This window comes from Uloborus diversus, chromosome 2, assembly GCF_026930045.1.
Source record: "Uloborus diversus isolate 005 chromosome 2, Udiv.v.3.1, whole genome shotgun sequence".
Taxonomy (NCBI): domain Eukaryota; kingdom Metazoa; phylum Arthropoda; class Arachnida; order Araneae; family Uloboridae; genus Uloborus; species Uloborus diversus.
In genome coordinates this window covers 28088519-28113919 of record NC_072732.1, presented here as the reverse complement: position 1 = coordinate 28113919, position 25401 = coordinate 28088519, and the positions used below count along the sequence as shown (strand labels likewise).

General features: G+C 31.9%; 1 protein-coding gene across 1 annotated transcript in view; it reads left to right on the top strand.

Moving 5' to 3' along the window:
- LOC129217792 (calcium/calmodulin-dependent protein kinase type II alpha chain) overlaps window positions 1–25401 on the top strand; it is a 384326-nt gene that overhangs the window by 343755 nt on the left and 15170 nt on the right. Inside the window, exons 13-14 of the mRNA XM_054852134.1 lie at window positions 7592–7681; window positions 18284–18359. Coding sequence (XP_054708109.1) covers window positions 7592–7681; window positions 18284–18359 — 166 coding nt within the window. The remainder of the gene's footprint in view (window positions 1–7591; window positions 7682–18283; window positions 18360–25401) is intronic.

The window sequence follows — 25401 nt, the reverse complement described above, 5'->3', positions numbered from 1 at the left end:
AGAAGGAAGGGTTAGCGAGCTTATACATTACCGCATAAAAATACAGTCTGCTATTGCACAGTGCCCGTAGCACATCTCATATGGCGGCAAAGTTAAGCTTACAGATCTTTCTTGGAAAAATATGGAAAGAAAGAAAAAATTGGAACATTCTTTTATCTCCAAGTGTTTCAGAAATTGTTGCAGACTTAATTAAATTACTTGGGTATTGTTTAATCTATGTTTTTCAAAAAAAATTTCATAGATTCAGTTAAACTGCGTGAATATTCAATTTGAGTGTTAAAATGCTGAATTTCAAAAGTTTTCTAATTTATGATTGTTAGTAGTTAAAAATAAAAAAAATTTGAAAACAGTTTTTTAAGTTATTGAAAATCAAATGAAGTTAATAGTATCATTAAAGATGAAAGGATTTGATGCGTCAGAAGTGCACTGTATGTATAGATTTTTGAAAGTTAACACCAAACTCTGTCAACTATTCTGCTGAAGCTATACTTAATATCTTTTCATCTAAGCATGACAACTTTCTGGCATGTTCTCTCCCTATTTTATCCATTTTTACAATTTTCATGCTTAACCTACAGGCCATGTAACTGCTCCAAACCAAGGTAAACAGTTTTGATCACTTTCTATATTGGAGGCAAAACAATTAAATGCTAGCCATTTTGTATTTTGTTACTGCTGCCCTTCAAGGCTCTACTGGGAATATAAAAATAAAACAAAAGTAAAATTAAGATATTTTAAGCTATATCTAAAGACTTGCTATTATTTCTTCTGTCACTGGCTTTCTTATGAAACTATCCTTATGTTGCAACATCTTCTAAATACGTTTCAACTTTTATTAATTAGTTGTTCTTTATTTTTGTGTAAGTTATGCTTCTTTTTGTTTCCAGTTCATTTCTACACTTATTACCAGTGCATGCACCTAAACAATTAATCGAAATCTTAAAATTATCACTACTGTGCCAACACATTTCAAAATCTTACAATATGCAGACTTGAGGTAAACGTTTAAAATTTATTTAAGTATCCTTTTCATTGTATCTTTAAAATACCATTTACCTCTGGAAACTTAATAGAAGGCGTTTGAAGATTGGATTTTTTTTTACTAGTTGTCTCGGCAATGATCATACAATTCAACTTGCGCTGCAGTGCTTTGAAAAAGAGCTATTTTTCACTTGAACGGTTTTGATAGCCACTTTGGATGACAAAATCTTTTAGAAGATAGATATTTAAGCTCTGAAACTGTAACCCATTAAAAACAAGTATTTTTACAATGTAACCATGCAGTAGGAGCCTTTGAATTGGTTTTGTTCAAATTTTATGCACCCGTGCTATACAAAATCTAATGAGCTCAAATTTCCAAAAATACTTGAATGTATTAACAGCCAATTGTACTTTGAGCACCTAAAATTTCAGGCTTTCAGTGTGAAAATTTTTTTGTAAACTTAGTCTTAGGAAGCTAAAAATTTGCATAGGTTAGTTTCAAAGGCATCTCTACACCGCTATAAAATTTCCCCAATTCGGAGATGGTCGAGTGGGGACCCCTAGGTCACTTGACATGGAATGACTCTTCTATATTTGCTAGTAGTAAAAGTTAGTTAAAAGCAGAAAAAGGTCAAAATGTTTCATTTTTTTTCCCAAACCTTGTTCTGAAGTTAGATTTCAATTTCGTATTTCATACCCCTCCCCAATCCCCTGGGCTGAAAACAATGCAATTTGGATACCAGTCTTTATTTCATCAATTAAATCTCTTTCTGATTCCAAAAATTTTCTTTGCAACCACATTTTGTGTCATTTTTTAAAAAAATTAATTTTGGAATTACATATAAAAATCTCGAACCAACTTATACAGCTATGTGACAACTAGAGCGGGTTATGTTTCGGGAGAGAATAACTAAATAACAAAAATGATTATTTATAGACCATTAAAACAAATTTTGCACAGGGCCGCTAAAACTCTAAGCACGCTCCTGCAAGTATCCATTTATTTGCAATATTCTATTACATCTTCAATTTTTGAAGAAATGTGTCAGATGGAAATTGGCATTAGGGAATTTCTGTTCGCAAATGGCATGAAAAATAAAAGTGATGCAATAATTTTTTGACAAAAAAATATTTCTTACTAATTTACAATATAAATCAATATTTTCAGGAAGAGTGGGTGCAGCAGTTGATGCCATTAAGCCTCTGTAGCTATTATACCATATGAAAGATTGAATTATTAGAATCAACTTCATTCTTAAAAGTTAATTAACTTTGTAACTAGAGTCAGCCATACAATATTTTATTAATCTAGTTTGAAAGAAAACCTGATTAGATAATTTTCAGCATCAAATGCCTCATTGTCTGTGATAACATAGTGACTAAAATTACTTGAGCAAATAAATGAGATCTGCCACCCAGTTATTGCACTTTATTTAAAAGACATTATTTTAATCTGTTGCATATATTTAAGGCTAACTTTTTTGTTGTTGTTGTTTTTCTACAACAACACTGTTTTGTTGTTGCCTTTGTTTTCAACTAATCTTGAAATTTTTTACTAGTTTAAATTTATTTTCAAAGTATCTTATCTTTTGATTTATTTTCAGTGACTAATAATAATATAAAATATTAGTTTTGTATAATTCTAAATTTTGCTTATAGTTTGGTGGAATAAGTTAAAGGGAACCACATTTGAATATATATGGCTTATGCATTTAGTTGTAAAAACAAGATTGCCTCCCCCCCAATTTAATATAAAAGCATAACAAAACTAATTCCAACGTATATATATCTTGATATATTTATATATTTGCTGAAGTCCTTGCTCCCTATGGTCCTAAAAATAAAGGCATTGTTTTTGTGCCCTTTTGCTGTTGTCTTATTTTATCCTTTTTGTGCGGTTTTGTAAGTTTTGCTTCAGTGATTTTTAGCACACTGGAAAAAAGATGCACCAAACCTTCACTGACACAAGCATTTAGGATGAACACATACACAACCCTATTAGATGCATAAATAACTGTTCTTATAGTTGCCTTCATTTCTGCCTGTTATTAAATTTGTGCATGATTGTATGTTGATGCATGAGTAACTCTTTGGAATTATCTTATTAATGTCTTTTTCTTCCTGATGTATGTGTATCTAAACTGTCTTTTTGTGCATTTTTAATTTGTGTAAAAGAAAAAAATTGATGTGTCATTTGATTAGTTAAAGCTTTTTAATAGTATTCTTTTTGTATTACTTTTTGAGGAAATTTTAATAGCTATCATTGGGTTGCTGTCTTCAAATACTCTTTTGACAAAACGTGGGTTCCCCCCCCCCCCCCACAAATCAAATTGATCTGTTGGAGTTTTTTTTTAAACTTAACGGATTGTGCTTTTTTTTATATATATATATAATTAAAGAAGATGTATGTAATCAAGGAATACCATATATGCTGTAATGTATATAAGCAACAAAAATATGAAGTAAAGTTATATTAAAGTTTGTGTACGCAAAGTTACCTTCCTTAGGAACTTACCCATACTAAGCCTCTTCTTTTCAGGAAGAGAAGAACTAACTAGGAAGACAATAATTAATTTCTGAATTGATTTTTAATTGGTTTAAATTTAATACCAATAAAGAAAACAAAAACTTTTAATCAGATTTAATTTATCCCAAACTTAAACAATCCCTTTGCTTGGTATAAAAAGTAACATTATGGTCCCTTTGGTTAAGTTAATGTAGCTAGCTATTATGTTATTTGCTTAAATTTCTGTCTTTGTTAAAATAGATTTGTTTCTGGATTGTAGGTAACTGCTAAAGCATTTTCTTTCATTTTTCAAGTCCGCTCATGTCTTGAAATGTTCAAAATAATTTTTGTGAATATTTCTTAATGTGTATTATGTTCAAAAAATTTTCATTATGCTCTTGATGGTGCTTAAAACATAGCAATTCGTTGATATTGTTGAAACAGTTGTAAAATTTGAGTGCATCTATCAATATTAAGTATAGATAAACTTCTTCTTGTAATAAAAAGTCACAAATCAATTGCGTTACCTAAGTTTTACATAAACTTTCAAACTATTACAAACATTAATTTAAAATTTAAATATGATAAACGTAGCTCATAATGCTGATTATATTAACTTTACATTATTAGCTAATAATGGTACTACTTTTCATTGCTTCAGTGGCTGTAAACCTTGTGGCTGTAGTGCCAAATTTCAAAAGTGTTTTCTGTGGATAATTGGGGTGTGCAATATTTGAAATGTCAAGTAAAAATTAATTATGTCAAATGCTGCAACAGTGTAGTTTAATATTGAAACATAATCACAAATAGAAGATTAATTATGTGTTCATTTCATATATTTTAGTTTTATTATTATTTTTTAATAATTCATTTCTTCCTTGCTTTCAGCAAAAAATAGCTGAAGTATGTACAGTAAAACCCCTCCTAACGGGCACCCCTCAACTGCGGACACCTCTCTTACATGGACAATTTTTCATTCCCCTATTCCCAGCCAAATAACATTATTAAACCCCAGTTCTGCGGACAAAAAAAAAATTGCCCGTTAATGTCCGCATTAGAGGGGTTTTAATGTATATGTTATTGAATGTTTCAAAACAGTACACAATATGCCAGTGTTTTCAAAAACTGAAATAGTTTCAATTTTAACGGAATTGACCTGTAGCATATGGATAAATTCTTTAAATAGATTGCTTAAATGATGAGCACCGCGAAAAACAACCAAATATTGTGTATGTGATAAATGAAGGGGGAAAAGTGAATTGAATTAAATTTTACAATAAATAAAAATAAAAGTCAGTTTTGTAACTTTCCATTGAACATTTGATTTCTTGAATCCACCCAATGCCGCTGATAATCGGGTCTGTAAAGTCTTGCATAACCAATCAAAATTAAAAAAGAATAGTTGTCTTTAATACCTTAAAACGGTGGTAAACTTTTCACATTGTAATTAGATGGGACTCTTTCTAGGTGTGATGCTTCTCTGTCAATGGATTATTAACAAAATAATATTGAACTAAAATATATGAACTTTATTTATTACCTATTACTTATTTAATCTGTTTTTTTTCTTTCATTTTGTATCTAATCATACCTAACACACCAAATAAGAAATAATATGGCAGCATTCATTTACATGGAACAAACCCGTTTCTCAAAAGAAAATGTTTATTTTAATACGGCATTAGCTGCATTTTTATATGTGTATGTGAATAGTTATATGTCCTTGCTTCATGTTAACTTCCACATTCAGAAATTGATATTTCATTGGTGTTGAATAAGCATGTGTGTAAACATATTATTTAATTTGCATGATAAACATATTGTGTAATCCTACTAAATCTTTGCACGCTAGTACGTTTTGGTTGCTAGGTTGTTATACATAAGTGTTGTATTTGCAGCTATGTGTTAATATCATATTGTGAAATTGCTAATTTCTTCTATTAGTTCATTCAATTCCTATTTTGTCGATAATTATTTGGAAAAAGTTTCGGTAGTTAAGAATTTTAAAGTATTTTTTCTTGCAAATTAAACTATTTTACTAAGTAAAAACTATTTTACTATTTCTTCATCCACAGTAAAAATTTGAGTAAAATCAAAAATCAATGTAAATAAAGCGTAGAGAAAGCACAAATCGTCAAGAAAATACTGCAAATAACTACTACATGTTTACAGTGGAGCCCCTTCATGATTTTAAAAAGGAGTGCTACTCAACACAAAAGAAAGTTTTCAACCAGAAAGACGTGATTGATGTCTGTTCAAATGACTGCTTTCTTGTGTGTTAAACACTTCTTTGCACTGGTGAAGAGACTCCAGTGTAACCTTGAAATAACTATTTTGTATTTTCTTGAGGATTTGTGCTTTATTATATTGATTTTTCATGTTTATGTTTTTGAGCTAAAAGGTTTTTATCATTTTCTATTAAAAAATTTAATTGTTGGTGATTAACACTTAGTTTGAGCATACTTTGAGAATTCTTCCTTTGTAAAGTAAATTTCAGACATTTTTTTTCAAATACTTTTTCAAATTTAAATGCAGTTGAGTGCTAATTATCTCAGGGGTGCCCGCAGGGGGTTGGGGGTATGGTTGTAGATTGTGCCATAGAAATTTCAGTGGAGAGTTTGAAAAGGTTTTCCTGTGGTGTGCTCCATGGCAGTTGAGGCAGTGCACCATTGCCCTTGCGGGATGGGCGCCACAGATTATCCAAATATATATTGTCGCCTCAGAGCAACAGTAAGATATCTAATCCCAGAAATAATATTAAGATATCTTACTGTTGTTCTGAGGTGATGATATGTAAGCCAGGGGCGGATGCAGGTGGAGGTTCATGGGTGTCATGAATCACCCAAAACTGTTGACACTATTATACATCCACCTTGTGTTCAAACAATTTATGAATAAAATGTAAACGATGGCAGAAATCTTTTTATTCATTTAAAAAATTTTAAATTAAACATTTGATATACTATTTCTTTCCATTGCTTATGAAATTAGTTAATGTTTTTGCCTTATGAGGTGCATTATTCCTGGTGGATTTGGTGCTTTTTATTGGCAACCAAGCAGTTTCAAAAAATTTTTGCACCCAAAACCATAGATTTGTTTGTGTACGTGGGGATGGGGGGGGGTATACCTGAACATCACCCATCCTAAAATGGTAGTCTGTATCTGACCTGATGTAGGCACCTGATGATTTAACCAATCATTTGTCTTGTCAACATTCACATACATCAAGACATTGACAAAAAACCGGTGTGAAGGTTGACATTCTCCAATTTTGATCATAGTGACATATACACATGTATTATACACATTCACATGCATATATGTCTATATATTTTCATATCTGCAATAATAGCTACAAAAAAAAAAAAGAGCAAAAATTTAAGAAGTATGGGAATTAAAAAAAAAAAAAAAACTTAATATGTGCAGAGACAGCAATATGAGGTAGCATATTATTCTTTTATACACACAGTAATAAAAGATAGAATAAGAAAAAAATATTTATATTATTATTCAAAGTCGCAAAATAAACAAGAAGAAAATGATCTTTTTTTTTTTGTGTGTGTGTGTGTTTGTGTGTTTTATGTTTGCACTTTCGTAGCTGTTGTTATTTCCAATAGCAAATTTTAACTGGGGAAAAAAATGTTATCAATATTACCTTTTATTTGAATAAAAAACAGATTAAAAATTTTATATTTTTGACTCAAAGCTGTGCAGATTCAGAGAGTACTAATTAGTCTATGTTCACCTTCTGCAATTGCTTTTGATAAACATCAATTGATAAGTTTTTATTGTTTTAGTCAGGTCTTTATAAACGTAGAATGTTGCTTTGAAAGAATACACTATATTCTTCAGCATTTATATGCATTCATAAATCACCTGAATCCCCATCTAATCTGTAAAAATACACTGAAAACAAAATACAGTATATTAAGTGAACTGCCATGAAATTTAAGCCCTGGACTTGCCTAATGGATAATTGGCACTCTTCTGTTTACAAGAAACAAAAAATCAATCAATCAGTTTAATGTAACCAATAAAATCTTAAAATGATGTGTTTTGTTCTCTCATGTACCAAAAATTGAGTGAAATTAATTGATGTTGTAGGTCGAAGTATTATGGCAAAAAAAGGTGAAGGTTCTCAAGTTAAAGAATCCACAGACAGTAGCACAACATTAGAAGATGATGATGCAAAAGGTAGTATCTTAAATACTTATCACATTAAAACTTATTTTCACTTCTTCATTAATTTCCTTTTTTTTTTTCTGGTAAGATTGACATTTTTATTAGAAAAACTTAAAAGACTGATACTACCGTTTTTCACGTAGTTATTGCAGATTTTTTGAAAAATATGCAAATGCCATATTTTCCATGAGTGAGATTAAAAGGGGTAATTGGCCATTGTGCGTAAGATGTATTTAAATCATTTTATTTTTCAAAAATAATTAAATTTAGTAAGAATAAAGAAATTAGTTCAGACGAAAATGCTAATTATTTCTTACTAGCTGCGTTGCCCAGCTTTGCACGGTCTACCTCAAAAATAAAAATTATATCAAGTAAAGCATGTTCAACAATCAGGCTTCAGTTAGAGAGAAAAAAACTGTCAAATTTTCTGTCCAAACAACCATTCTGGAAGAACGAAAACGTCAAATAAAAAATTCCTGAATGAACAAATTAAACGCAATTTTCCTGATTATCTTCTGCTGGCAGTGCAAAAAAAAGAAAGAAGATAAATCGCCAAATAATAATCAAAAGGGGAAATTTTTCCTCAAGTCAAAAACAAAATTTTATTTAGTCACAACCGAGAAAAAAAAAAGTGGCAACCTTCTGAACGCTAATTTAAAATCAGATTGCGCAAACGATAAATTTCCAAATTTAAATTTCTGTTCCATTAAGTTTAGCAGTGCTTTTTAATTTTTTTGTGATTTTACAGCCTTTTTTTTTTTCAAATTCAAAGGAAATGAAGGAACTTTATCGGTGTTTTTCGCGGGCTTTCGAATGGGATTTGAATCAAAGGAATCAGATGGTTATTTTGGGTAGAAAGAGCCATTTAATGCCATTTTTGGGCCCTAAAATTAAAATTCGAACGGTTCGGTTGTTTTTCGGCGTTTGAAAAAACCCCTACGTTTCTTCTCGGGTGCGCAAGTACCTCCCTGCCAAATTTGTTCCAAATCTGAGAACAACTGGATTTGTATAGAAAACATACACATATATATATTCTTTGTTAGATGCATTTGTCATCTTCTGGGTTAAACTGATGAATCTCTCTTGCACCTTGCTTAGCAATGACTGTACTGGAAATGTTTTTTAAATGAAGCCTGAAGTCATCTGCATTGTAAATATTTGTAGAAAATTCTGGAAATCTTTACTTTTTCCACAAATTAGTGTGCAGTCTAAAGAATTGTTATGAGTCATATCATACATACAAGATATGCATACAAAATTTATGCATTTTAAATAAATGTTAGATAATTCAGGATAAATCATTTAATTTGATCTAAATCTCCCACAAAAGTTAAGAATCATGGATTAACTTTAATTTATTTTTCATTGAAATCAAAAGCTTTATTACATGTGTGGGGGGGGGGTCATGAAAAATTGGTTCTTTATTTGAAGAATTAGTATCATGTGTAATTTTAACCCATAAACTTGTTTGTCTCGAACGTTTATACTAAAAAGTATACTCCTACGTCATGAAAAATTGGTTCATCATGTCTTTGTTATTTTATCATTTTAATAGTGTGAAGGAATAATTTTAAACAATAGAACTTGTTTGTCTCAAACTTGTTTACACGTCATTCCATATTAAATCAACCAATAAAAAATAAATTTTGAAGGTCAATGTTTTAGATTGTTATGATGATGCAGACTCTACATTTGGACAAAATACTGTGAAATTGCCCTTTAACTTTCTCATATGTTCCCTTCCCTGTTTCCACAAGCTTTGAGGCAAACATTTTCTGCTGTACATTCATTTGTTTATATGTGTTTTATTTATTGACTACAAAGAGAGTTAATACATGTTTTATGTCTTAAAGATATTTTTAAAGTTTTTATGAAAGTTTGTACTAGAATTACAACTGTCTGCATGCAAAAGTATTGTAGCTTAAGAAGCATCTTTTCTAATGTTAGTATAATATGTCAAAGTAGCTTTAATGGTGTTAGTTGCTTGTAGATCTGCTTTGTAGAATTCTAAACTATTAGTACTGCTTTTTTTTTCCTTTTGCCATCTAAGCTTTGCAGCTAGTTAGATGTCAGAAATTTCTTAAGTATGATCTTGCATTTAAAGATGTCTCCACTTTTGTATGTTTTGTTTAACAGTGTCTGTGCTTCGCTTGATTCCGTGATGTTGAATTTGAACAAAATCTACTGATGTATTTCACCTAACTTTTATTCTAACATGTGAAAAGGAATTCTAAAATTAGCTAGGTTGTATAAGCAAAAAAAAAAAAAAAAGAAAACTATGATGCAATATGATTTTGAAGAGTTGATGTGCAATGCTAAAATGTGTTACATAATAAAATAAAAAGACTTGCCCATATGTGTCACATTTAATTATAGATGAAACATATTTTCTTACAGATCAATAATTATTGTTCCGCTCACCCTTATCTGAAGTTGTGTATTTTTAATGTAACATTGCTGAATATCGAAGTATTTGAACATTACCCAATGTATTAAGTGGTTGTTAGAGTTTTAATCTTATCATAAATTGTTAAAACATAAAATTTTCCATTTTCACTAATTTCATTACATGGGGATAAGAAATCTAAATTGTTGAGTACAAGTCATCCAATAGTTAAAATTTTAGACTGTTAGAATTTGGGATTCGCTTTTGTTAGATTGGGTAAAATATTATTCAATTTTTCGGTGTAATCTCTAATAAATAAGGCTTTCTGAAGATAACCTTGAGCTTCGTGGAAACATTTTGTCCCATCTGTTGCTTTTTATTACAAAATGTTTAACTTTATAAATGTAAAGCATGAATAACGTAAAGAGAAAAATGCTTTTATACAAGTGCTCATATTTCATCTAAGAGATAATATGTTAGCTTGTTGTTGTCTTGTGCCAGCTAGGCTGGAAATATGGCTTGTGCTACTTCACTTTTCGAACTGCACAGTAATTTGGGGTGAGTCTGACTTCCACAGTACACACATGCCATAAGGACCCATTTATAGAGTAGGCAACCATTCACAGCACAAAAACATATTCACACTCAGAAAGGACAAGAACAGGAGAGAGAGAAAGTATATCCATGCCTGAGGCAGGATTTGAATCATGGACCTCTTCGTCGCAGTCGAACTTTTCTGACCACTAGACAAGGCGGGCATATGTTAGTTTGCAACATTGTACTGTTTGACTACGGATTGTATGTAATTTGACAATCTGCCAAGAAAAGACTATTCCAACTGAATGTATCTAGCAGGGGAGAAGGGAAAATAACGATGGATTTTGATGCATGTGTTTTATAATGTTACTAGTGCCTTATTCATTTACTGCATTCTCTAAAATAAAGTAAGGGAAAACAAAAATAGTTACCATGGAAACAACAAAAGAAAATAAACTATTTTCATTTCGTTCAGGAACATAAAACCAAAATGGTAAGTTCAAAACTTTGTTGTGAATAAATAAATCAATGAATTTTTGCCGTGAGAATATAGATCGAATATAGTTGGGATTAAAAAAATGTTCCTGTAAGCAAATTTTCATTTTTACAAAACTAAGGCTAAATAATAGAGAAGCAAAAGTGCACTTCTGTAACAAATCAACTAACACCCCTATAAACTAATAGATACGTCCATTTCCGCCTATAATCCGTATATTAGCCTATCCATGTAATCGATGGTCAAACAGTATTGAAGCCATTTTTCAGTTTGGACAATTTCAGAGCAATTCAAGTAGCATTTTGCATCACCAACTGCTTGTGCATCATAAACAATGTACTTAGTATGTCTGTTCTGTAACAATCAGGCCATGCATAGTTAGCTGCTGCTTTGCCTTCACCTCTTAGCATAGTGTGACTTGCACTTTAGCATTGTGAAAAATAATACTACACCAGTTTGCCGTCTTGATCTGTTTTCTCCAAATTTCATATCAGATATTCATAGTGGGCCTGAAAGAAGCAAAACCGTTATACAAGCTGATCAAGGTATGTTGTCATAACTGTTACTTTTCTATGTCACAAGTTTTCTGAGTGGTGCCCAGTGGCAGTGCTAAGGCTCTGGGGACGCCTCCCAGAAATGTTAATGGAATCTTTATACAAAGCAAAGTTAACAAATTTTTATTTTGCTGGTTGTTTGAGGAAAATGGTAAAATGAAAAAAAAATTCTGTCTTAAAAAAAATCTTATCTGAAACCTAAAAAATCTGTTCTATATATTTTTTTCAAACAGTTTGTTAAAAATATTATGAAAATTCTATATTGTTAAAATTAATAAAATGATCTTAATTTTGGTCATCTTCATCAAAATAATACAAAAGTCGCTGTACCTTGCATTACATGGACCTTATTGCGGCCACTGTTGCTACTTTTTAGAAAATGATCAAAATTGCAAAAACTCATTTTAGTTATAGGTGCTAGATTTCATTTGCTGCTGTGTTTACAAGTTTAGGTCTTTTAGAGATGATCTATGGGCTTAATAATGTAAGATAGATTTACTATTGAGTGGGTTTTGCTTTTAAATGCATTTATATTTCAATATTTTTTGCCTCCAGTGTTTACATTTTTGCTTTTTCCAATAGTTGTACCACAAGTATTTTTCCTCAAAAACTGATACTGTCTTAAGTACTCATACTATTCTATCTAGAAAAGTCACATAACTTCTAGAGAAATTCCTAATTCCAAAGGCACATGATAAACGTTTGAGAACAAAATGCTCCTAGAAAGGGGAACCATCCTCCCAATCACAATGGTACATTCCATCAAAGGAGCCCCTAATCATTTAAATGCCAGTCTGTGCCATGATCCCATTCCCTCACGTGTACCGCTGCTTCTGGTACAGATATTGCACCATCCTGGACTCAACATGTTTTAGTGACGCTGTTGATGCAAATGCAAAGAATGACAAATTGAAAAGGAAACTTTCAAGTGAACTTCAGGTTAAAAAAAAAAAAAGAAAATGTCAATAAGCATCAAAACCAGATTAGTACTAAATCCATGTGTGAAATTAAAAAAAAGAAAATGCATTTTTAACTCAGTGCAACAAGAAGAGTAATTATTTTTAATATGAATGAGATGCCCTCCTCTATACAAAGCTTGTACTCATAACTATTGAGATCATTGATGCAAGTTTATGAATTATTTTATGTAGCAACTTTTCCCTTATTCTTGCTTTTTGTTTATAAGTTTGTATTTTACTTTCTCTTGTTTTATTTTTTTCTTTATACTTCTGTATTGTATGCTTTCTCTATTTTATTTATTTTGTTATGTATCTTTTGCACAGTTTTCAAATCTTGTTTTTCATTCTAAGCTAAATCTTCACTTCCTGACACTAGTCATATTTTACAAGTTTTCCAAAAACGTGCCTCTTTACCTAGCCTGCCAGCAACTGCGATAGGGTCAGCTTTAGCAGGTGAGCTCTATCAAATCTGATTATTTGCCGCATGAAGCTTCAGAGGAAACCCCAGTACTAACTTTTAGTTGTCTTGAGGACTGATACTGATGATCTTTCTTAGTTATGCAGTGTCCAGTCCAATAATGTAATTGATTTATCACTACCAGTAACATGTTTATGAAAACATCAGTTGAATGCTTTTTAAGACTAATGCTGTTTATGAATTGTGGATATAATTAATATATATATTACCTGAATGAGACATGAATGGGAAAGTCAGTTGTTGACCTGAAAAGGAAATTGTGGGTTGTATGAACTGAACTGTGGGATGAGGCGTGAGTCATAGAAAACAAATGGACAGTTAAATCCAAACTAACATCCGCTTTAGCTGACTTAAAGGACTAGTAAGATAGGACACCACAATTTTCTCAATTCATTTGAACTCAATGAAGGAAAAAGTAATATTTATTAATTTTGCCTCTAATTTTAAAACAATAAAGCGTAAAATATTCTTCAACATATTAATGAGCCTTGCTGTGTGAGTTTCATAAAATTTGAGTTTTATTTGCACTCTTGAAAATGTAGTTAAACTCTAGAGGAAAGCAAGTATAACCTTAATGCTTCTAAATTCAAAGCTGTCTTTTGCTTTCACTCAAGTCAAATGTGCATTCATTTTGAATTCAGTACATAAGCAGCTGTTTAACAAACAGTGTATGATAAAGTTATTCAAGTATTGTGCAAGTTTCTGTGGGAGAAGAAAATCATGTAAAACTACTCCATAAATTGTATGCCTTTAAATACCTTTTGTTTATTTTTTGTCACTTTAAGACTTGTTTATCTATTTAATTTTTTTTACTACTAATTATCCAGACTTTTGTTAATTTACTATTTTGATGTACTTATTAGCACCACTTGTCCCTCTTCCATTTCAAATGCAGATTGTCTTTTTGCATTTTAGTTTGCTTTCTTTCTTTGCCTTTTATTTCAATCAATTTTGCCTAAAGACTTATAGTTTGTTTCAAGCATGCATTCAGAACTACTTGATTTATTCAATAATATATTTTTTCAAAATATTAATGAATAGTGTAAATTATTTTCTGTTTTATTTAACAGTATTAATCATTCTACGCAGAATAATGTTACTCTGAATTTTACTGAACCTTCATGTTTTGATTGCAATAATTGTAATTAATGTGGTAAATTTTTGGTATCCAAATAAGCATGTAATCTCCTTAAAAGCACTGGACTTTTAAAGTGTTTGTTAACCTTAATTCCTGCATTATTAAAGTTTTTTTTTTTTTTTTTTCAACTCAGATATCTAAAACTCATTTTAGAAAAAAACCATTCAAAGGCATAATTAATTTCTTACATTGACAAATAGTTCAACTGAATAATAATATTTATTAAAATTAAATTATTGTGCTTTGTTATACCTAACTCATCACTTTTTTTTTATCTTTCATTCCTGATTTTTATTTTATTTTTATTTTTTAACTTTTCGTTTTCTTTTATATTTTGAATTTTAAGAAATATTCTGTGTCTTAGTAAGATAAAGAAGATACTTAGATTTCTCCCCTTATCTATGTTTTGGGAAGCTTTATTGATTTCAAATGCCATGATTGAACTGTTTAGTAAGACTTCTGACTCATTGTTTACATGAAAAGCTAACTTTGGACTTAGCAAAAGCACTTTAAAATAATGATAAAGATAACAACATTCTTGTTACATAAAGCTCATCTTTTCCTACTTGATCAAATTGGTCTTCTTAACAGAATCATAAAAGATAAAGTTTTAATCATAATGTCTGTTTTTTTGTAAAGCAAAACATAAAAACTATTAATGCTTTATTTTTATCAGATTTTGTGAACATCTTTTCCTCTTTAACTAAAATTCATATTTAAAGATGCAATGTAAGGTTTATTTTTGTATGTTGATTAATTTTATATTTTTATGGCCTAAAACTTTAACTATTTCTTTGTATTTTTTGGTTTTTATGTTTTACAGAAGTATTATAGTTTGTCGATGATTAGTATCAATGTTCAGTAAAAATGACTTATGGAAGGCACATAAAAATAAGTATTTCCTTAATATTACCCATTTTCCAACTTAGAAACATATGAGTATTAAAAAAAGTCTGTCAGTAAAAGGGGTACTTGTTTTTGCCCATAAAAGAAGTTGTTTGATCCTTGTCCATTGAATAGGCAAGTACTCTCCTCCTCCTTCAATGCAAAGCTTGACGAACAAATGATTCTTTCCCCCCATAGAAATTTGAGAAATTTCAGCAGGAATCCTGCCAACCTGCCCTGAATTTTCTTCTGTTATATCTATGTGTACTGAAGCATAGCTGGATCTGGCTTGCCCTGAGCTATGTTGGTATTTTGGCTTTTATTTATATCTGTATCTAGCAGCAATACCAACCAATGTCAGATTTTGACCAAACTGAGTTTATGATAGAAATGTGCCCGTAAAGTAGCGAGTTTTTTTGTCCAACAACAACTAATGTGCATGAAATACAACTCCAGCTCAGTCATTCCAGCCGAGGACTGCAGTTTGATGCTTATTAGCACTCATCAGCCCGGCATAGGAATTGACTGAGCTGGAGGTGGAAAACCTCCGTAGGAAGCCAAGAGCGCCAAACAAACTGGTAGCTAATATAAATTTAGCACAGACCAGACGAGCTCATTCAATTCCTATGCCGGACTGATGAGTGATAATAAGCACGAAACTGCAGTCCTCGGCTGGAATGACTGAGCTGGTGGTTCATTTCATGTAATTCTGCCTTAGCCTTGGCCATAGGAACTTATTGAAAAAACAACTAATGTGATCCACTGCCCTAGTATTGAGCTATAGTAATCCTAATTACCTAAATCCTCTAATTTTTGTGTTTATTCAACAATCAGTAGCTTTATTTGGAGCTGACTGACAATGTCACTTGAAATTCAGCTATAATAAAAATAATTAATTGTACGTACATTCCTAATATGGCATAAGACCAGGCCCGGATCTATGTACACTCAGTGCTGGGGGGGGAGGGGGGGCACGCCACTAAAAGTGCCCGCTGCCCTTAGTGGCATGGAAAACCAGTAGGCAGTTAGGGGCCCTGCTGATTTTTTGCTGGAGGGCCCACATTTTATAGATGCAAACCTACATAAGACAATATGCTCTTGAAGTATTCACAGTTTCTAAGAGCTTGAGTGTGAGTTGGAGCCAGAGAAAAAAAAAAAATCACTTTCATCAAATGACCACTTCCTGAAAACTGACATTTTTGACTTTGGTTGTTCTTGCTCCAAGAGGCAGGTATGGTCATAAAAGTGCTTTCCCTGATGTCCCTGCATTACTGACAGATATCTAAGTTTTGTATTTTCTCACTGATACTAAACCAACTTTTGCTATAAAGACTGTAGTTTCAATATAGCTCAGTTTTTCCCCCTTTCAACATTTCTAAGTGAAACAGTTTATAGGCATAATTTCATTTGTAATATCTCTTTTATAGTAAGAAATTTCATTCTTTGATTTATGTGAGTTAATAATCAAAGTTGGGATTGTAACTGCATCAAAATGTTACAAATCGTGCTAGATGAAGATTTTTCCATGAAAGAATATCATAAACAATATATTCTTATTAAGGGGCTTATTATTTTTACATTATTAAAGTTTTTAAGTTATGTATTTTCTGTGTTGTGTTTTTACTTTGATGTACCTACTATATTTTCAACTTTCCTTTTTCTTTTCCGGATTTCTTATGTTTCTCCATGCTAATTCATAGCTATTAAAGTCCATAATAGCAATTTTCTGGAGCGTAAGTATTTCAGATTTGTTATGCAATTATAATTACATAAAAAGATGTTTACTTAAAAGTTTCCATTAAGGAAATTATGTAAGACTGCTCAGTAGGGTGGTTCAAAAATACATGTAAAAAAAAGTTTCTCCTAGATAACAGGACACCCCCCAATATTTTTAGACTTGTGGATAGTAACATACTGGAAGAATTTTAGCTTCCTATTTCAACTGAAAGAGGGTCATTCAACTCAACCCCCTCCCTCAAACCTCATAAGTATGGGGAGGGGTTTAAAAAAATACATCAAACTGAAAAAATAGTGCTACATATTATAATATACACTTGTAATATGGATATACATTGCAATAAAATAATTCTTTACAAGAAAACAGCTGGGGAAATCAAACGTTTCTCATTTTTTTGCTTTTTCTATGGTACAGCTAATGTTAAATGAAGGGGTCATTGAGCACCCTTTTAAAATGTGAGTAAGAAGCTAAAACTTTTACAGCCTAATACTATTAGTAAGTCTTTAAAAAAAAAATAGGGTGTGTCCTGGACTCAAGCTGAATAAAAGGTTTTTGAACCACCCTACTGCTCATCTATTGCATAATTCTTTATAAAAAGTAATTTAAAGAAAATGAATTTAAGAAAATTTAGAAAAAAAGAAACCTTTGAATTTTGTCATTTATCTTAAAAGGGTTTTTAATTTTAGATCATAAATTTTTATGAAAGTTCCTGCTTTGTGTCTTTCTAAAATAGAAAATATTTTTGATCCATATGTGAAAGTTTATCTTGGAAGCCATTGAAATTTTTTTTGCTATTGAATGTTGAAAGTGATATTTTATAAAAACATTTTATAGAATAATTTGAAAGACTTTTGCAAATGTGGAGACATCTTAAAAACTGCACTAAAAGTATATCTGCTCTTTTGAATTTCTCTCTTTCGATTGTTTAAACTACGTAATTAGTATTTATTGCTTTTCTGCTAGGCTTTGATCTCTCTCTTTTTAACTAAATATATGTATTTAATTATGTTTTATACTTAAGTGATTTAATTTTAAATCTGTTGTTAAATACAATCCTGCATGTTGGTGTAAAAATGCTTTAATAATGTGTCTATTGTTGTGAATGATCTAAAGTTAAGTCTTTTTGAAATGTTTTATTTCCTTTCATGTTAACTTTTCTTCTATCCAAATAGTTAGAATTAAGTTTTAAAATATCTTTTCCGCTATAATTAAAGCTTTGAATGTTTTATATTTAAATTATGTTATGAATTCAATTAAAATTTATTCTTTGATTATTTTTACCGAGTTACTGTTTAGCTTCCTAATTAGCTCAAATTTTGCATGTGCCTTTTTATTAAAGGTTTTTGCCTTTCTAAAGATTTTTTTATCTCTGTTTTGTTGTAAAAAGTTGTTGTCTTAAAAATGTATTTAGTTAATGCTTCAAAAGGTATTTATTTCTTTCAGCAAGGAAGCAAGAAATCGTAAAGATTACCGAACAGTTAATAGAAGCTATTAATACAGGAGATTATGAAACATATACGTAAGTTTGTTTCAGATTTGATTGATTTGTATGTGATCATTGCTCTTGAAGAAGGTCAGTTAAAGAAAAGATTAATGCTTTAAGATTTGATAAGAGAGTTCTTGTTTTTTAATAGTTTGAAATATATATAATTTCTGGCTTAAAAGTGGCTATGAATGCTTCTTGTCAAACTATATAACGATACAATTATATGACTGCAAGATTAGGGATTGTTAAATGCTGTTAATTCAGTTTCATTCAAAGTGTGAAAAGTAAATTAAAAAAAAAAAGAAGTATTAAATGAGATTGCACCAAGAAGGAAGTGAGATAGAATAAGGAAACTGTACATCTACATTAATAGGTCTAGTCTCTGCCCATACGTATATAGCATACGTTAATCATGACGTCATCGCTCGGATGCATCGTAACGAACCTTAGCAACGTATGCTATTACTGTACGTACGGTAACTGCTTTAGTCTCTGCCCAAAAATTCCGAACGTTCGCTAATATTTCCCGCACTAACGCTGGATAATGTACATATGGAAAGTGTTGAGCCACGCCTTTCTTCCTGTCTATGTTAGCCAGTGGAAAATTAGAATCTTTGATCTGAAATGCTCAGAAACGAGGCTAGCATCAGTTGTTTTGTTTCTCCTTCCTTCCGGTGTGTTCCCAATCACAGAAACATGGAAAAGATGTTCTTTTTGTTACTTGTACCACTCGGGTACCCGAACCAGTAAAAAAAGGGTACAAGAGAAGAACTGTTTGACTTAGGAACCACAATGATAATAAAATAGAGCATATTTGTTGAAGTTTTTACCATTTTTTTCGAGTATTAAGTAACAAGTTCCTAAAAGGGAACTAGCAAACTTTTGGAATTTTCAAAAGCCAAAGAAAACAAAGCAAGGGAAGGTTCTGATTTCATTTCTAATATTTCTTCATTAATCTATCAGTCTATACTAATATTATAAAGAGAAAGGGCGGATTTTTGTGTGTTTATTTTTGTATGTTCGAGGTAATCTGCGGAACCACTGCACCTATTTGAAAAATTCCTTCACTATATGAAAGGTGCTTTCTTACTGAGTGACATAGGCCATAATTCGAAAAAAACTGATAAATAGTTAGTTTTTTATTCCAATTTAGGCACAAATTTCACATGAATTCCCGAATATGGGAGTGAAAAATTACTTGCCCAAATTAATATTATACATCCTTCAAAAGGGTAGAATTTTCCGCATTCTAAACAATTTGTTTCAATCTCTAACTTAATTACGGTGGGAGTAATTTGCGTTTTTAGCTCGAACTTTTTTAGGCTTAGCTGAAATTTAGGCACTACTTTCTTCATTAAATCTATCAATAAAAGTGAAGGAATTGTCCCACAGTTTTCTTTTTGACACCATTGGAAAAAGCCTCATTTTTTACCACAGATCTCTCTTGACCTATGGTCGAAAATCTTAGCTTTGAAGGTCGAAAATCTTCAAAGGAAAAAAAGTTACAAGCGTTTTTAAATCAAGTGCGAAAAATGTCATTTTGATTCAGGTTGTCAACCATTTTATTTTTGCGTTTCCATGGTTATGCGTTTTGAATCCATTGTTTCTTTCCTTATTTTGCATTTAATTTCTTAAACTTATTTTATTTCGTGTTTCTATTGTTAAACTTTTAAAATCCATCTTTCGCATTCTAATTTCTTAAAAGTATTTTAATATCTGTCGTTATTGTTTGGAAGGGTAATTTTGCATGGTGTTTTTCTTTCTTTTATTTAAGCTTGATTGTTGAATTTATGTCACTTGGCACAATTTTTATTATCAAGATAGACCGGGCAAAGCCGGGCAACGCAGCTCTTAATGCATAAAGATTTGAAAGCTACTGTTAATGTGATTTTATACTTTTTTGTTTGTTTGACGAAACATTTATTATTGCCAAAGAAAAAACATCCGCTTCACTCTCAAAAGGGCTGGGTTCCGGTAGCATGGTTGCTTGGGGCGTTAGGCGCTGAGCGGTTCAGTCTAGGATTATTGTTTTAAGGCAACCGTAAATGTAATTCATTATTTGGCGATTTGTTTTGAAAGAAAGATTTGTTTTTATCCGAGTGAAATGTACGACATTTTCTTTTTTTCTGACGATTTTTGAATGTTCCACAGGATGTTTTTTTTTTTTAATTGTTGGATGGATTATGATAGGGTGGTTGCTGGGCGAGTTTGGCGATATTCAATAGAGTTGCGGAATTATTTTTATGTTTGAAAGACATTATTTGATGTCTCTTTTTGTTTATTTGGCGAAATATTTTAAGTTGCAGTAAAAACTGCTTCACTCGCTAAATAGAGTTGTAAAGCAACTAAATCTAATTTAATGATTTGACTGAAAGTTTTAAATTCCAAAGAAACTTTAATAGTTTTTTTTTTTTTTTTTTTTTGAAAGGTGTGTACGCATTTTATCCAAAGAAAAATGATCATTTCATATCAGAGGGTGATTGGGCGTCAATTTTTTTAATTCAGTGAACTTCCATTAAATTTTTAGCACGGGCATTGCCCTGTGGGTACTGCTAGTATATAATAAAGAAATTGCAAAATATTCCTAATAATAGCAGAATATCATTCTTTGAAACCTACATGGTATTTTTAATATATTTTGTAAGCTATTAAAATATCTTTAACACAAAAATGTTTAAGAATTTGGCTCAAAATACTTGTGTGCTAGATCTGAAATAAAAAACAGCTACTTCCAGGTACGGATTTACAGTCTATTCAAGGGGGTGGTGGTTGAAAACCGTAGAAGCCATTCCTCCCCCCAAACCCGTTATGTGTCATATCGGCGACCAAGGAGTCAGTTGCCCCCCCCCCCTTTTTTTACCCTGTCTTTTCAAAACTAATCGACTCCTATCGCCCCTCACGAACTTAACGCCCCCTTGAAGTGTCAAATCTTCCCTTTGGAGGTTATCACCCCCAGGGTTGAAAACTACTGTTCTAAGTCATAGCAATGTATTATCATACCAGTCTAGTGTGTGGTCTATAGAAGAAAATGTTGGAAGACACAGAAATATAAAACTATTAAAGTTCAAAAAAGGGGAGGGGGCATGCTTAGGTTCAAATTAAAAGTGGGTAATGCTGTCCATCCTCAACTACAAAAACTGTCTAAATTTAATTTAAAGCAAATTTGTGGAATGTACCTGGTTGAAAATTGTAGCGATAGTTAGGAATTTCATTAATTCTATATTATTGGTTTTAGAAATTGACGGTCACACAGAGGGATGGTCGCCCTCATCGACCCCCTAGTAAATTCGCCATTGGGTTCTTCAGTCCCCATGGGCATATCCACAGGGGAGCAAGGGAGGGCATTTGTCAATGAGTTTGAAAGTATATATATCTTCTTCGGAGTCCATTGAAAAGGAAAAGCTATTGGTGTTGAGTCGATACTGATATCATTTTAGAATTACATTGCTTCCAAAATCTTGGGAGGAGAGGCTAACAGACCAGTCCCCAAATTGTCCAAATGATGGGTCTGTCCAGGGGGAACCTGAACTTAAATCTTTGAGATGAAAAAAACTCTCAATTTGCCAAATGGAACTCTACAAATATTGTCACTGATTGATGATAATTTTTCCCAATAGAACTCCAAATTCTGCTGAATCTGCAGAAATATTATTTTAAACTGAAACCTTCCTCGAACATGCGCATGCCTCAGGTCGCTTCTGATTTTAGCAAAATAGGGGAGATATTGATAAGAGAGATAACAAATGGGAGGGGATTTTTTCCCCCCATTGGATTCGTTCATTTTAGATGTGTTGGTTTGAGTTGAGACTTTTTTTTTAATGTATTCCCCTTCCTTATCGGTAAAGCAGAAATGCAGCTATGCAGTGGCGGATACAGCCGGCGGGCAACCGGGCATTTGCCCGGTGGGCCGGTCATGTTTGGGCCGCTCAGTTGCCTTGTCTACAAACAACAAAATGTAAATCCCGCTACGTAAATTCTCTAGCTTCAATCCCTTTAACGCATAGGCTCAAGCGCTCCCGTTGGTGGAGGGGGCAAGTCCGCCGCCAAAGGGGCGGGGAGGGGATGCTATTCCACCTCAGCTTTTCAGAAATGGGGCCGTTAATTTCATTTTAGTAATGCGATAAAAAACAGGAAAACGTTGACAGTATTAAAAAGTTAAAATACTTTTGACAAATTGTCAGTTTTAGTTACGAATGACAATTCACATTTATTTTACTTATGGATGAAAATTAACAATTGTTATGAATAGTATTTCATAACAATTGCAATAAAAGTGACATTCTTCAATAAAATTTTAACATAAAATGCAATCTTAAAACGCAATTTAGAGCATCCAAAATACTATATTATTAAAACTATTCAAGTGAAGACCTCCGAAATGTGCATTTCTAACACTTTTTACGAAAAATGAAGTATTCAGTTTCCCCCAATATCCCTCGAAGGGTTCAAATCCACAGTTTAAGACCCTTAGAGACCCTTAGTTAAGACAGTTAAATTTGAAAGTGAATAGATTAAAAAAAATAATAATAATAATAATAAAAACATGGATCTCAGGGGTCGCCGACAAATCTACCCTTTCTACCATTTACCTTTCCTATTTTTTTTAATGAAAAATATCATCCTGAAAATCAAAGTTCAAGTGGAGAAAAATACACAGGCCCCCGAAATATGGTTGATCTAGGAGAAAAATTAAAATACAGCGAGAGAGATTGAAAATATATTGAAATAAATAGTCACACCAGTGTTCTAAGTATTTGAATTTGAAACAAAAAACTTTATCAAGAAGTGAAGAAAATTATGACATTAAGATAAAATGCAGACTGAAAAAAAAAGGCCTAAGGTCATTAAGGTTATTTAAGGTCACCAAAGCATCAGGTCAGTTCAAAAAAAGTTTTTGTTTTACCTCCGGTAGCAGATTGCTTGCATTTCAAGCAAATAAAAATACCAGGCTAGAAATTTGAAATTTTTCTATGGAAAATCTAAGTTAACAGGGTTTTGAAAGAGAAAACTGTAGGATGGTGATTCTTTTTTTTTATCAGTAATTAAAATAAATAAATAAAGATTGGGGTGTAGTCAAAAGGGGGGAGGTGGAGAGGGCTTTGCTTTTTAGGAATTCTCGGAAAAACGCCCTAAGTTTAACGTCATAAAAGATGGGTCACAACAGCGTAGTTGGGATTTCAACTTCGAAATACTTCGAGGAGAGCGTTTCAGGTGCAACCTACCTAGAAACTTCCCCTCCTCATCATTGAAGAGCGTCAGAATTCAAGGTCGAAAAAATTTCGGAAGTCCCTTGAACATTTTCCCATAACATCATCGAAGATTGTCTAAAATTACCTTTTTTGAGCTTCAGTCTCAAAAAAAAAAAAAAAAAGAGGAGAACCTCCGAATCTCCCCTTCCCTCCTAACAACATCATGGCAGAAGAGTTTTTGACTTATTCCCTAAAATTAAATGAAAACCTAAAATTAAATCTAGACACCAAACAATTTTTGTAACTGGCCATATTCATTTCCCTATCTACGTACTACTTCAATTCTCATTTTCAGATTCTGTATCAAGTAAAAGTTCATGTCATGGTGTCAAGGACTCCCAGGTACACACCAGACCTTTATATCTTCCACTAACTTCATCTTTTCACATTAAATATAACCCCTCTCTTTTTCCTTCCGAAAAGCTTCGCACAGCTTTCTTTCATCCTCATGAGAATGAATTAATACACACCCTCTTTTCATTCTTATCCAAAGGGGGTTATCTTGTTAAGGGTTTTTAAATTTAAATTATGAACTCATGTAATAAAAAATTACTGGTTTTTCTAAAATTTAATAAACTGTTTTGTTTTTAGTCCTCCCTCCTCACCCCGAGAACATAGTGATTCACATTGTCTATGTTTGGTTTAACAGAATTTTCATTTAGTGCCAATTTTCGGTTTTTATGCAATTTATCACTCAGCTTTATAGTTATAATCATTCTGCATTCTTAATGTATTGTATTGTACTTCTTATTGTGTTTTGTAACATTCAAATTCTAATTGTGACAGGTAACGGGAGTCTCTAAGGTGTATGTATATGCATAACAACACCAAAGACCGTCTATAGTGTTGCGTTGATAGGATTTAGTTTCGAAAGTTTACCATCGATCTTCTCTTTTTATTAACATTACGAAAGATATTTAAAACTCCGTTTCCAAATCTACAGCATCGAAAAATTTGAAGGAAAGCCCCCCCCCCTTCCCCTCGTCATCATCAGTAAATCACGTTAGAAATCTCGGTTTTAAATGCTTCAATTTTGAAAAAAATCTAGAGAGAGCCCCGCCATTACTCCTTTTCCTAAAATCATAGGAGGTGAGTTAAAGTTTCGTTTTTGGGACTTAACTTTTGAACAACTGTCTATGCCCTAGTTTTTATCAAAGAAAGCTTAGAATCATGTTTTTAAGACTTCATTTTAAGTAAATTCTTGGTGGATGCTGCTCGAATCTCTCCTTTCTCTAACATTGCTCAAAATCTTCTAAAACTGCATTTTCAGAGCTAAGATTTTGAAAATTTCCTAGACATCATCTTCTTAAAATAATTGAGAATAATATATAAATACAGTTTTGAAGTTTCACTTCCCAAATATTGCCGAAGGAGGGCATTTGAACTTCCGCTCTCCCTACATCACCAAAAGTAATCTAAAATTGCGTTTTTAAGACTACAATTTCAAAAAATTTCCAGGGGAGAACTCCCCGAACCCCTTATTTCTGATCTAATGTTAAACTTACAATTAGGTTTATATTGCTGATATTTAACGTAACGACTCCCATGAGCAAGAAAATAAATCTGCTCTTTCTCTCTTTGTATTGATACATGTGTTTGCCAAAATTAAGAGGTCAACCCGCCTCCCTAATAACCTTTCTATTCTAACAAAAGTTATGTTAGGAGATATTATTACGGATATAATCAATGAAGCTCGAAAAAAACTTTAAAATATTTAAATGGATTATTTTACACCCCCCCCCCCCGCCCCTTTTTTTTACAAACGAAGATTTAGTTCATCTTGCATCAATTGTTCACAATTAAAACACAGAAAGGATCCGTTCCGT